The following is a 12,043-nucleotide window of genomic DNA, read 5'->3' on the forward strand; positions in this document are numbered from 1 at the left end:
GGAACAACACCTTGTATTCTGTCTGGATAGTCTCCAACCCGATGGCATGAACATTGATTTCTTGAACTTCTGGTAATGCCTCCCCTCATTCCCCAGTCCTATTTACCTCTCTCACCTTATCTCCTTGCCTGCCCATCGCCTCCCTCTGGTGCTCCTCCCCCTTTTCTTTCTTCCATGGCTTTCTGTTCTCTCCTATCAGATTCCCCTTTTTCAGCCCTAAATCTCTTTCACCAATCAACTTCCCAGCTCCTTACTTCACCCCTCCCCCCCACATCCGGGTTTCACCTGTCACCTTGTGTTTCTCTCTCCCGTCCCCCCCACTTTCATTTTTTTTATCCCAGTCCTGCTGAAGGGTCTTGGCCTGAAACGTCAACTGTACTCCTTCCCACAGATCTCTCTGGCCTGCTGAGTTCCTCCAGCATTTAGTGTGTGATCCCAGGAACAGCAAGGCCATACTGGCCAGTCCATCATGGGTCTGTTACTTGAAGGTGCTAGGGATCTGATTCAGCGGAACTGAGTGGTGTAGCAAGCGGTGTACAGGCTAGGTTAAAGAAAAACTGGTTCTGTGGAAGTTTGTTCTCTATCAATAACTGCTAAGGAGCTGGTCACCAGTGCAATGTGCTCTTGGGGCTGCTATACCTGGCACAGGTGTAGCCTGTTCCTCACTCCTGTGCCTCAGTAATCACCTGGGGATCCAAGATCGAGGGAGTCCGTCAGGTCATGACGCATAAATCCCCTGAGAATGAGGAGAAAAGCGCACCCATCGTTTCTCTCACCTTGATGACCACCTTCATGTGGCTGTATCAATCTGTGCGGAAACAAAGTACGTGGGCACCGTGTACCAAGGTGCTGTAAACGACAGGCCTGGTCCCACTATCACGCAATCCCACACTCAGCTGGATGCTGCCACACTATCTGTCTTCTTCCAAGTAAACACCTTTGACCACAAGTCCAGAATCAGTACCAGCACAGTATGTGGGGCAGACACTGAGGGACCATGGATTCTGTGAGTTTGTTCCACTAACAAATGGTTCAAACTATCTGGGAGAATGCCTCATCACCCGATGTGCACCAAGACTTTATACGACTGGCTGTGAAATGAACTCTCACAGTCAGAGCCTTTCTCTGCAGTCAACACATTATGCCCATCTATGCTGCCTGCAGGATGGACGTGGTGGGGGAAAACATTGTCACCCACCCCTTTGCAGAGTGCAGACTTGCCAAGGGAACGAGGAGGCACATGAAGGGCACGTGTTCCAGTTTACCCTCGGCACTTGCGTAACCTGATCGAAGGCCTGTTCCCAGGGTCACACAATGGGACAGACCAAGTAGTACTGGAAGATCATCAGCTCCGTGACGGACTCTGTTCGGTCCTGCTGAAACTCATTGTTCTCCTCGCACAGGGAGATATCTGTAAGGGAACGCTGCCAACTGGCACAGTCCAGGCTGTAGGAGGACATGCTCGGTGTAGCCAATTGAAAGCTCTGCGAGGGAAGACCAGTGTCCAGGGGCAGAGTTAGGTGGGGAAGCTCTTCAGACAATAAAAGGGAGCCACAGGAGGGGTAACGCTGCCACGTCTGCATTTTTTTCTTTAAAGATTACACGACTGAATATACCAACCGTGAATGCAAAGATATTTTTTGTTTTGCTTTCTTCCTTTGTATGTATTTTTATCAAAGTCTGTTTTTGAAATTTAAGATGCCTTTCTTCAACCATATAGTTCTTGAGCAAATTGGCAAAATCTACTGGTCACTTTGTATTAACATGGAGTTTATTTGTTCCAATTGCAAACTTTCTTGTCAGGTTTAGGGTGAAGGGTATGAGATTTAATAAATGTACATTAAGAATCTTTTCATTCCAAGGAATTCTGAAACGCACTGGCTGAAGGAGGGAGGGGAACCCAGAGACTCGGACAACACACAGCGGTACCTGGATAAACACACTCGGAACGAGGGAGGGAGGGGAACCCAGAGACTTGGACAACACACAGCGGTACCTGGATAAACACACTCGGAACGAGGGAGGGAGGGGAACCCAGAGACTCGGACAACACACAGCAGTACCTGGATAAACACACTCGGAACGAGGGAGGGAGGGGAACCCAGAGACTCGGACAACACACAGCAGTACCTGGATAAACACACTCGGAACGAGGGAGGGAGGGGAACCCAGAGACTCGGACAACACACAGCGGTACCTGGATAAACACACTCGGAATGAGGGAGGGAGGGGAACCCAGAGACTCGGACAACACACAGCAGTACCTGGATAAACACACTCGGAATGAGGGAGGGAGGGAAGGAAAGTGAAGTTTCTCGTTTCCCTACCCAAGCCCCTCGATAATATAAAGCCACGGTCTGGTAAACTTCTGCTGCGGGGATCTCTGCTTTCATGGAACGTCCACGGCATCTATAATAGGTAATTCAAAAGGTCCAACAGCCTCCAGTGAGGTGTTTCTCATCTGAGACTGTGAACCCTGGTCCTACTGAGGGGAAAGACAGGGAGAGAGGTGGAAACTAGTGATGGGGACTGAGACCATCACCCTCCAGTGAAGGTGTTTCTCATCTGAGACTGTGAACCCTGGTTGTACTGATAGTGAAAAGGAGGGTGGAGGTGATAATGAGGGAGGGGACTGTGAGCCCGACGGTTCTGAGGCTGATCTGTTACCTGGCAGGATTTGGGAGCTCCTGTTCTTTGTGATGTTATACAGCTGCACGGCCTCTGTGTGTCGATGTGAGTTGAAGAGCTGTGAGTAAGTCTGCAGCGTCTGTGGGGAAGGGGAAGGGAGAGGGTGAATATGAGGCAGCCAACTCACTGGCCTGACACAGCAACGAGTCTGCATCACAACTCCCCCATTCCCTCCTCCACTCACAATCTCTTCCCCCCTACGCTCCCCCTTTCCATGCCCCTGTCCTCACCTCGCCCTGTGACAGAACAAATGCAGAGATAGTGAAGCGATGGGTCGGTAGAGGAGCAGCGATATGACGGGGGTGATGTCAGGATATGAGGGGGGTGATGTCAGGATATGAGGGGGGTGATGTCAGGACATGAGGGGGGTGATGTCAGGATATGAGGGGGGTGATGTCAGGACATGAGGGGGGTGATGTCAGGATACGAGGGGGGTGATGTCAGGACATGAGGGGGGTGATGTCAGGATACGAGGGGGGTGATGTCAGGACATGAGGGGGTGATGTCAGGATATGAGGGGGGTGATGTCAGGACATGACGGGGGTGATGTCAGGATATGAGGGGGGTGATGTCAGGATACGAGGGGGGTGATGTCAGGACATGAGGGGGGGTGATGTCAGGACATGACGGGGGTGATGTCAGGATACGAGGGGAGTGATGTCAGGATACGAGGGGGGTGATGTCAGGACATGACGGGGGTGATGTCAGGATATGAGGGGGGTGATGTCAGGACATGACGGGGGTGATGTCAGGATATGAGGGGGGTGATGTCAGGATCACTCAGAGGGTGGATGAGGCCTTGCTCCATCTGTCTACAGCTTCCTGCAGGTAGCAGCACAGGTCAACCACAGGGAATATAAATACTGCGCTGGCTCAGCAGTGTGGTGCCACCTTTAGCAGGAAGGTCAGGGCGGTCAGAGTGAAACAGACCCTTTGGCCCAACTTGTCCATGGTTACCTAAGCTAGTCCCACATTCCTCTACACCTTTCCCATCCACATACCTGTCCAAATGTCACCTTAACATTAAAATTATACAGCAACCCTGCTTTAATTCCCTCTGCTTGTACCTTCTCGCCATAACCGTGTGGGTTTTCTCTGGAAGCCATGGATTCCAAAGATGTACAGTTGGGGTTGATAAGTTGTGGGCATGCTCAGTTGGTGCTGGAAGCAAGGCTCCCCCAGCACAAGCTCTGACCGTGCTGGTCGATGATGAAAATGGGGCATTTCACTGTATGCTTTGATGTACAGGTGACAAAATAAAGCAACACCTTAAGCTAATCTTAATCTCTACTCTTTACTCTGGCACTCGTTCAGTGTACCAACCACACGCTGTATGATCAAAGTTGCTCCTGAAAATGTACCCCTTTAATCTCTACCCTCTCATTTAAACCTATGTTCTCAAGGTTCAGACTCCCCTACCTTGTGCGGCTGAGTGGAGGTACGTCTCTACCAAAGGAGGAGTAAGGTGCTCTTTCCCTCTGCTAGCCTACCCCAGACAAGATGTAGCAACCACTTGTACCCCCCCCGATCGGGTCACGGTAAGCCATGGGAGCAGATGGTGGACAGTTGTATGAGCAGTTGGCACGTATCACAGTTCCTGGTTATGCAACCAGTGATGCCAGGCAAACAATCTCTGAAGGGTACTGGTAACGGCTGGGGTCACCCGTCTTGGAAAGTCACTGCCCAGAAGATAATGATAATGCACTGTAGAAATTTGCCAAGAACAATCATGCTCATGAGACCATGACTGCCCACGTCATACGACACGGCACGTAATGATGACGATGCTGAGAAAAGCTGTGGCCATCTATGATTTACGTAGAACACAGAACAGGTCACCACAGGAGCTGCCCTTTGGCCCCGAGTGATGAGGTATAGGGAGAGTTGGGCCATTTGTCTAACAAGTCTGCTCTCTCATTTCATTGTGGTTGATCAATTTCCCTCTCAGCCCCAGTTTCCTGCCTTCTCCCTGTATCCCTTCTTGCCCTGACTAATCAAGAATCTATCAAACTCTGCCTTAAATATGAGGGGTGATTGATAAGTTCATGGCTTAAGGTAGAAGGAGCCAATTTTAGAAAACCGAGCACATTTATTTTTCAACATAGTCCCCTCCTACATGTACACACTTAGTCCAGCGGTCGTGGAGCATATGGATTCCTTCTTTGTGGAAGTGGTCCACAGCATGGGTGATTGATAAGTTATTAACTTCAAATTTTCTGCATAATCACTCGAAGAGTTGAACTGCACGTGCCTGTAACGAGAGCTGTATAACATCTCCTTCTACCTTAGGCCACAAACCTATCGATCACCCCTGCTGTGGACCGCCTGGGGGTCCAAGACGCTCTCGTTACACGCAGGTGCAGGTCAACTCTTCGAGTGATTATGCAGAAAATTTGAAGTTAATAACGCATCTCCTTCTACCTTAGGCCACGAACTTATCAATCAGCCCTCATATACTCAATGACCTACTTCGACAGCCGCCAGTGGCAATGAATTCCACAGAATCACCACGCCTCAAATCCCTCCTCATTTCTATTCTCTCAAGTCCCTTAGCACCTCAGGTTTTTGAATTTCCTCTCCATTTAGAAAACAGAAAATACCCTTTTATTTCTTCCAACAAAGTGCATGACCATACACTTCTTGACACTGTATTCCATCTGCCACTTCTTTGCCCATTCTTCTAATTTGTCTAATTCCTTCTGAAGTCTCTCTGCTTCCTCAATACTACCTGCCCCTCCACATGTCTTTGTAATGTCCACAAACTTGGCCACGAAGCTCTCAATTCCATCACCCAAATCATTGACACAAGAAGAATTAGTCCCAACACAGATCCCAGTGCAACACTAGTAGTCACTGGCAGCCAATCAGAAAAGACTCTCTTTATTCCCACACTTTGCCTCCTGCCAATCAGCCAATGCTTGATCCATGCCTGTATTTTCCTGTAATACCATGGGTTCTTAACTTGTTAAGTAGCCTCATGTGTGAACATAGAATAGAACATAGAATAGTACAGCTCATTACAGGTCCTTCGGCCCACAATGTTGTGCCGACCCTTAAATTCTCCCTCCCATATAACCCCCCACCTTAAATTCCTCCATATACCTGTCTAGTAGTCTCTTAAACTTCACTAGTGTATCTGCCTCCACCACTGACTCAGGCAGTGCATTCCACGCACCAACCACTCTCTGAGCGAAAAACCTTCCTCTAATATCCCCCTTGAACTTCCCTCCCCTTACCTTAAAGTCATGTCCTCTTATACTGAGCAGTGGTGCCCTGGGAAAGAGGCGCTGGCTGTCCACTCTGTCTATTCCTCTTAATATCTTGTACACCTCTATCATGTCTCCTCCCATCCTCCTTCTCTCCAAAGAGTGAAGCCCTAGCTCCCTTAATCCCTGATCATAATCCATACTCTCTAAACCAGGCAGCATCCTGGTAAATCTCTTCTGTACCCTTTCCAATGCTTCCACATCCTTCCTATAGTGAGGCGACCAGAACTGGACACAGTACTCCAAGTGTGGCCTAACTAGAGTTTTATAGAGCTGCATCATTACATCACGTCTCTTAAACTCTGTCCCTCGACTTATGAAAGCTAACACCCCATAAGCTTTCTTAACTACCCTATCTACCTGTGAGACAACTTTCAGGGATCTGTGGACATGTACCCACAGATCCCTCTGCTCCTCCACACTACCAAGTATCCTGCCATTTACTTTGTACTCTGCCTTGGAGTTTGTCCTTCTAAAGTGTACCACCTCACACTTCTCCGGGTTGAACTCCATCTGCCACTTCTCAGCCCACTTCTGCATCCTATCAGTGTCTCTCTGCAATCTTTGACAATCCTCTACACTATCTACAACACCACCAACCTTTGTGTTGTCTACAAACTTGCCAACCCACCCTTCTACCCCCACATCCAGGTCATTAATAAAAATCACAAAAAGTACAGGTCCCAGAACAGATCCTTGTGGGACACCACTAGTCACAACCCTCCAATCTGAATGTACTCCCTCCACCACGACCCTCTGCCTTCTGCAGGCAAGCCAATTCTGAATCCATCTGGCCAAACTTCCCTGGATCCCATGCCTTCTGACTTTCTGAATAAGCCTATCGTGTGGAACCTTGTCAAATGCCTTCTGAAAATCCAAGTACACAACAACAATCATTTCTCCTTTATCTATCCTGTTTGTTATTTCTTCAAAGAATTCCAGCAGATTTGTCAGGCAAGATTTTCCCTTGAGGAAACCATGATGACTATGGCCTATTTTATCTTGTGCTTCCAAGTACCCTGAGAACTCATCCTTAATAATCGACTCTAACATCTTCCCAACCGCTGAGGTCAGACTAACTGGCCTGTGATTTCCTTTCTTCTGCCTCTCTCACTTCTTTAAAAGTGGAGTGATATTTGCAATTTTCCAGTCCTCTAGAACCATGCCAAAATCTAGTGATTCTTGAAAGATTATTACTAATGCGTCTACAATCTCTTCAGAACCCTGGGGTGTAGACTATCTGGTCCAGCTGAGTCACAAGACTATAAGACCATAAGACATAGCAGCAGAATTAGGCCATCTGGCCCATTGAGTCTGCTCCAACATTCATAGAAACATAGAAAACCTACAGCACAATACAGGCCCTTCGGCCCACAAAGTTGTACCAAACATGTCCCTACCTTAGAAATTACTAAGGTTGCCCATAGCCCTCTATTCTTCTAAGCTCCATGTACCTATCCAAAAGTCTCTTAAAAGACCCTATTGTATCCGCCTCCACCACCGTTGCCGGCAGTCCATTCCACACACTCACCACTCTCTACGTAGAAAACTTACCTGACATCTCCTCTGTACCTACTCCCCAGCACCTTAAACCTGTGCCCTCTTGTGGCAGCCATTTCAGCCCTGGGAAAAAGCCTCTGACTATCCAAACGATCAATGCCTCTCATCATCTTATACACCTCTATCAGGTCACTTCTCATCCTCCATCGCTCCAAGGAGAAAAGGCCAAGTTCACTCAACCTATTCTCATACGGCATGCTCCCCAATCCAGGCAACGTCCTTGTAAATTTCCTCTGCACCATTTCTATGGCTTCCACATCCTTCCTGTAGTGAATTGTGCTGCTCCTTTTTTTCCTCCTCCTCAACCCCAGTTCCCGGCCTTCTCCCCGTAACCTTTGATGCCATGTCCAGTCACGAACCTATCAATCTCTGCCTTAAATACATACAATGACCTGGCCTCCACAGCAAATTCACCACCCTTTGGCTAAAGAAATTTCTCTGCATCTCTGTTTTGAAAGGGCACCCCTCTATCCTGAGGCTGTGCCCTCTTGTCCTAGACTCCCCCATCATGGGAAACATCTTTTCCATATCTACTCTGTCTAGGCCTTTCAATATTCAAAAGGTTTCAATGAGATCCCCCCTCATCCTTCTAAATTTCAGCGAGTACAGACCCAGAGCCATCAAACTTTCCTCGTATGATAACCCTTTCATTTCTGGAATCATTGTTGTGAACCTCCTCTGGACCCTCTCCAATGCCAGCACACCTTTTCTAAGTTAATGTTGCAGCTATATAGGACCCTGGTGAGACCCCACTTGGAGTACTGTGCTCAGTTCTGGTCGCCTCAGCACAGGAAGGATGTGGAAACGATATAAATGGTGCAGAGGAGATTTACAAGGATGTTGCCTGGATTGGGGCGCATGTCTTATGAGAATAGGTTGAGTGAGCTCAGCCTTTTCTCCTTGGGCGATGGAGGATGAGAGGTGACCTGATAGAGGTGTATAAGATGATGAGAGGCATTGATCATGTGGATAGTCAGAGGCTTTTCCCCAGGACTGAAATGGCTAGCACGAGAGGGCACAGTTTTAAGGTGCTTGGAAGTACGCACATAAGAGATGACAGGGGTAGGTTTTTTACACAGAGCGGTGAGCGTGGAATAGGCTGCTGGCAACAGTGGTGGAGGCGGAAACGATAGGGTCTTTTAAGAGACTCCTGGATGGATACATGGAGCTTAGAAAAATAGCGGGCTATGGGTAACCCTAGGTATTTCTAAGGTGGGGACATGTTCGGCACAGCTTTGTGGGCCGAAGGGCCTGTATTATGCTGTAGGTTTTCTATGCTTTTAAAACTGTTCACAATACTCGAGGTGAGTCCTCACTAGTGGCTTATAAAGCCTCAGCATCACATCCTTGCTCTTGTATTCTAGACCTCTAGAAATGAATGCTAACATTTGCCTTCCTCACCACTGAGTCAACCTCAAGTTAACCTTCAGGGTGTTCTGCACAAGGACTCCCAAGTCCCTTTGTATCTCAGAGTTTTGGATTATCTTCCCTGTTTAGAAAATAGTCTGCACATTTATTTCTACTACCAAAGTCCCATCACCTGCCTGCCCTTCCTGACAGTCTGACTGCATACTATCTCTACTTTTTTCCATCTATCCTATCCTGAGTCCCTGCACTCCAGTTCCCAACCCCCTGCCAAGTTAGATTAAACCCTCTCCAACAGCTCTAACAAACCTGCCAGCGAGAACCTTCCCCTCGGGTTCAGGTGCAACCCTTCACTTCTGAACAGGTCATTCCTCCACCAGAAAAGATCCCAAATATCCAAGAACCTGAAGCCCTGCCCCCTGCACCAGCTTCTCAGCCACGCATTTATCTGCCAGATCATCCTGTTTCTACCCTCACTGGCGTGTGGCTCAGGCAGCAATCCAGAAATTACTACCCTGGAGGTCCATCTTCTCAGCTTTCTACCTAGCTCTCTATAATCTCCTTTCAGGACCTCTTGGCTTTTCCTTCCTTTGTCATTGGTACCACTATGTACCAAGACATCTGACTGCTCCCCGTCCCCAACAACATCCCGGACCCTGGCACCTGGGAGGCAACATACCATCCAGGTGTCCCTTTCACGTCACAGAATCTCCTGTCTGTTCCCCTCACTATCAATCCCCTATCACTTCCGTTCCCTTCTTCTCTCACTTTCCCTTCTGCACCACGGACCCATGATCAGTGCCTGTAACCCGGTCTCCGTGACATTCCCCCGGTATGTCATTCCTCACAAAAGAATCCAAAGTGATGTACTTGTTTTTGAGGGGAATGGCCACTGGGGTGCTCTGGTCTAACTGCCTATTTCCATTTCTCCTGACAGTCACCCAGCTACTCGTCTCCTGCAACTTCAGTGTGACTACTTCCCTGTAACTCCGATCGATGATCTCCTCACTCTCCTGTATAAGCCGCAGCATCTCCCAGATCTCCAACATCCAGCACGATGAGCATACCACAGCCATTTAAATGGTACAGCAAGAGAGAGACAAAAACAAACCTTCAGAACCTATCTTCAGACCTTTCAGTTTCCCAAGACCCTTCTCCCTAGTAATGGCAACTTCACACAAAAATACAACTGCAGATGCTGTAGATCAAAGAATACGTACACAACGCTGGAAGAACTCAGCAGGTCAGGCAGCATCCGCGAGAAAAGAGTAGCCAACATTTCGGGCCGAGACTCTTCATCAGGAATGGCAACTTCACTCACTTTATCCCCTGACACTCTTGAACTTCCGGCACACTGCTAGTATCTTCCACAGTGAAGACTAATACAAAATACTTATTCAGTTTGTCCGCCACTTCCTTGTCTCCCATTACTACCTCCCCAGCATCATTTTCCAGTGGTCCGATGCCTATTCTCTCCTCTCCTTTACACTTTATATATTTGAAGGAACTTTTGGTATCCTCTTTGATATTATACTATGGCCATCATACCTTCATATCTCATCTTTTTCTTCTTTATGACTTTTTCATTGCCTTCAGTTGGTTTTTAAAAGCTTCCCAATCCTCTAACTGCCCACTAATTCTTGCTCTATTATATGCCTTCCCTTTGGCTTTTACGTTGGCTTTGACTTATTTTGTCATCATGCACGGTCATGCCATCTTGCATTTAGAAAACGACTTCTTCTTTGGGATGTACCTATCCTACCCCTTCTGAACTGCTTCCAGAAATTCCAGCCATTACTGCTGTGCCATCATCCCTGCCAGTGTCCCCTTGCATTCAGTTTTGGCCAGCTTATCTCTCATGCCTGTGCTGAGCCAATTAAATTAGTCATCGAATTGAACTAATCTCTTCCGGTAAGACTGAGGCACACTCGGACGCAGCAGCTTCTACTCACTGTTAGAAAGATTCCAAAGATGTTATTGTCTTTTTCTAAACATATTTTTTTAACGCTGTACATTAAGAACTTAAAGTACTGCAGGTCTACCCCATCAGTGAGTTACTCGTTGATGGAGAAAGTGAAGTTGGTGTGGACTGTCTTGCTGCCTGATACAGGGAGATGTCAGAGTTGGTGTGCGAAGGCAGTGTGCAGCTTAACAGCAGGTGATTGTCACTTTTTTTGTGATTGCAAGATCCTGTTGGACTTTGGTAATGTGGATTGCTGCAAGTCTGATTCACTGGATTATTGGCAGAGGAACTGCATGGCCACAGTCACAGCGAGGACCAGGCGTCAGGCTGTGGTGCCAGCTGTTTGCAGCACCTAGGAGAGAGGAGTCTGAGTCAGTGCCAGGGTGGTGTGAGGTGGCATCCAAGCTGGCATCGGTGCTGCTCTCTAGTGTTCACTCGGTGGGAAATAAGCTGTACTGCGTTCAATTGCAGACCTCTGCAACATTCAAGGATTCAGGGACTTGGACCATATTTTTTGTGTGACTGTATTTTACTGCTATTTTATATGCGCTATATATATGCTTTGAGCTGTGTGTGACTGTTGGTATTGTGTTTTGAACACTGTTTCATTTGGCTATGTTCCTGGGTATTCATTTATGGTTGAATGACAACTAAATTTGAACTTGAACGTCCGGCTACATGATATCCATAACCTTCCACTTTGCTCACATTCATCTGCCCGTCTAAATGTCTCTTTAAAGTCTCATATGTTTCTGCTTCTATCACCACCCCAGACAGTGCATTCCAGTCACCCATCCTGTGTACAAAACTTGCTCCTTACATCTCCTTTGAAATTACCACCTCTCACCTTAAATACTTGCCTTCTAGTATTAGACGTTTCAATCCTGGGTAAAAAGATGCTGTCTGTCCACTTTATCTATGCCTCTCATAATCTCATAAACCTCTATCAGATCTCTCAGCCTTCACCGCTCCGGAGAAAACAACTCAAGTTTGTCCAACCTCTCATTACAGTACATACCCTCGAATCGGGCCAGCATCCTGGTAAACCTCTCCAAAGCCTCGACATCCTTCCCATAGTGGGGTGACCAGAACTATATGCAATATTCCAGATGCAGCCTAACTAGAGTTTTATAAAGCTGACTTTCGAACTTAATGTCTTGACTAATAAAGGCAAGCATGCCATCCCATCAACCCCTATAGT

The 12,043-nt window shown here is 47.6% G+C and overlaps 1 protein-coding gene across 1 annotated transcript in view; it reads right to left on the reverse strand.

Moving 5' to 3' along the window:
- The window catches only part of LOC140728837 (receptor-type tyrosine-protein phosphatase kappa-like), a 740,427-nt gene that overhangs the window by 62,263 nt on the left and 666,121 nt on the right, over nucleotides 1–12,043 (reverse strand). Inside the window, exon 12 of the mRNA XM_073047833.1 lies at nucleotides 2,668–2,767. Within this exon, the coding sequence (XP_072903934.1) occupies nucleotides 2,668–2,767 (100 nt within the window). The remainder of the gene's footprint in view (nucleotides 1–2,667; nucleotides 2,768–12,043) is intronic.

The sequence above is a fragment of the Hemitrygon akajei genome, chromosome 6, assembly GCF_048418815.1.
Source record: "Hemitrygon akajei chromosome 6, sHemAka1.3, whole genome shotgun sequence".
Lineage (NCBI taxonomy): Eukaryota > Metazoa > Chordata > Chondrichthyes > Myliobatiformes > Dasyatidae > Hemitrygon > Hemitrygon akajei.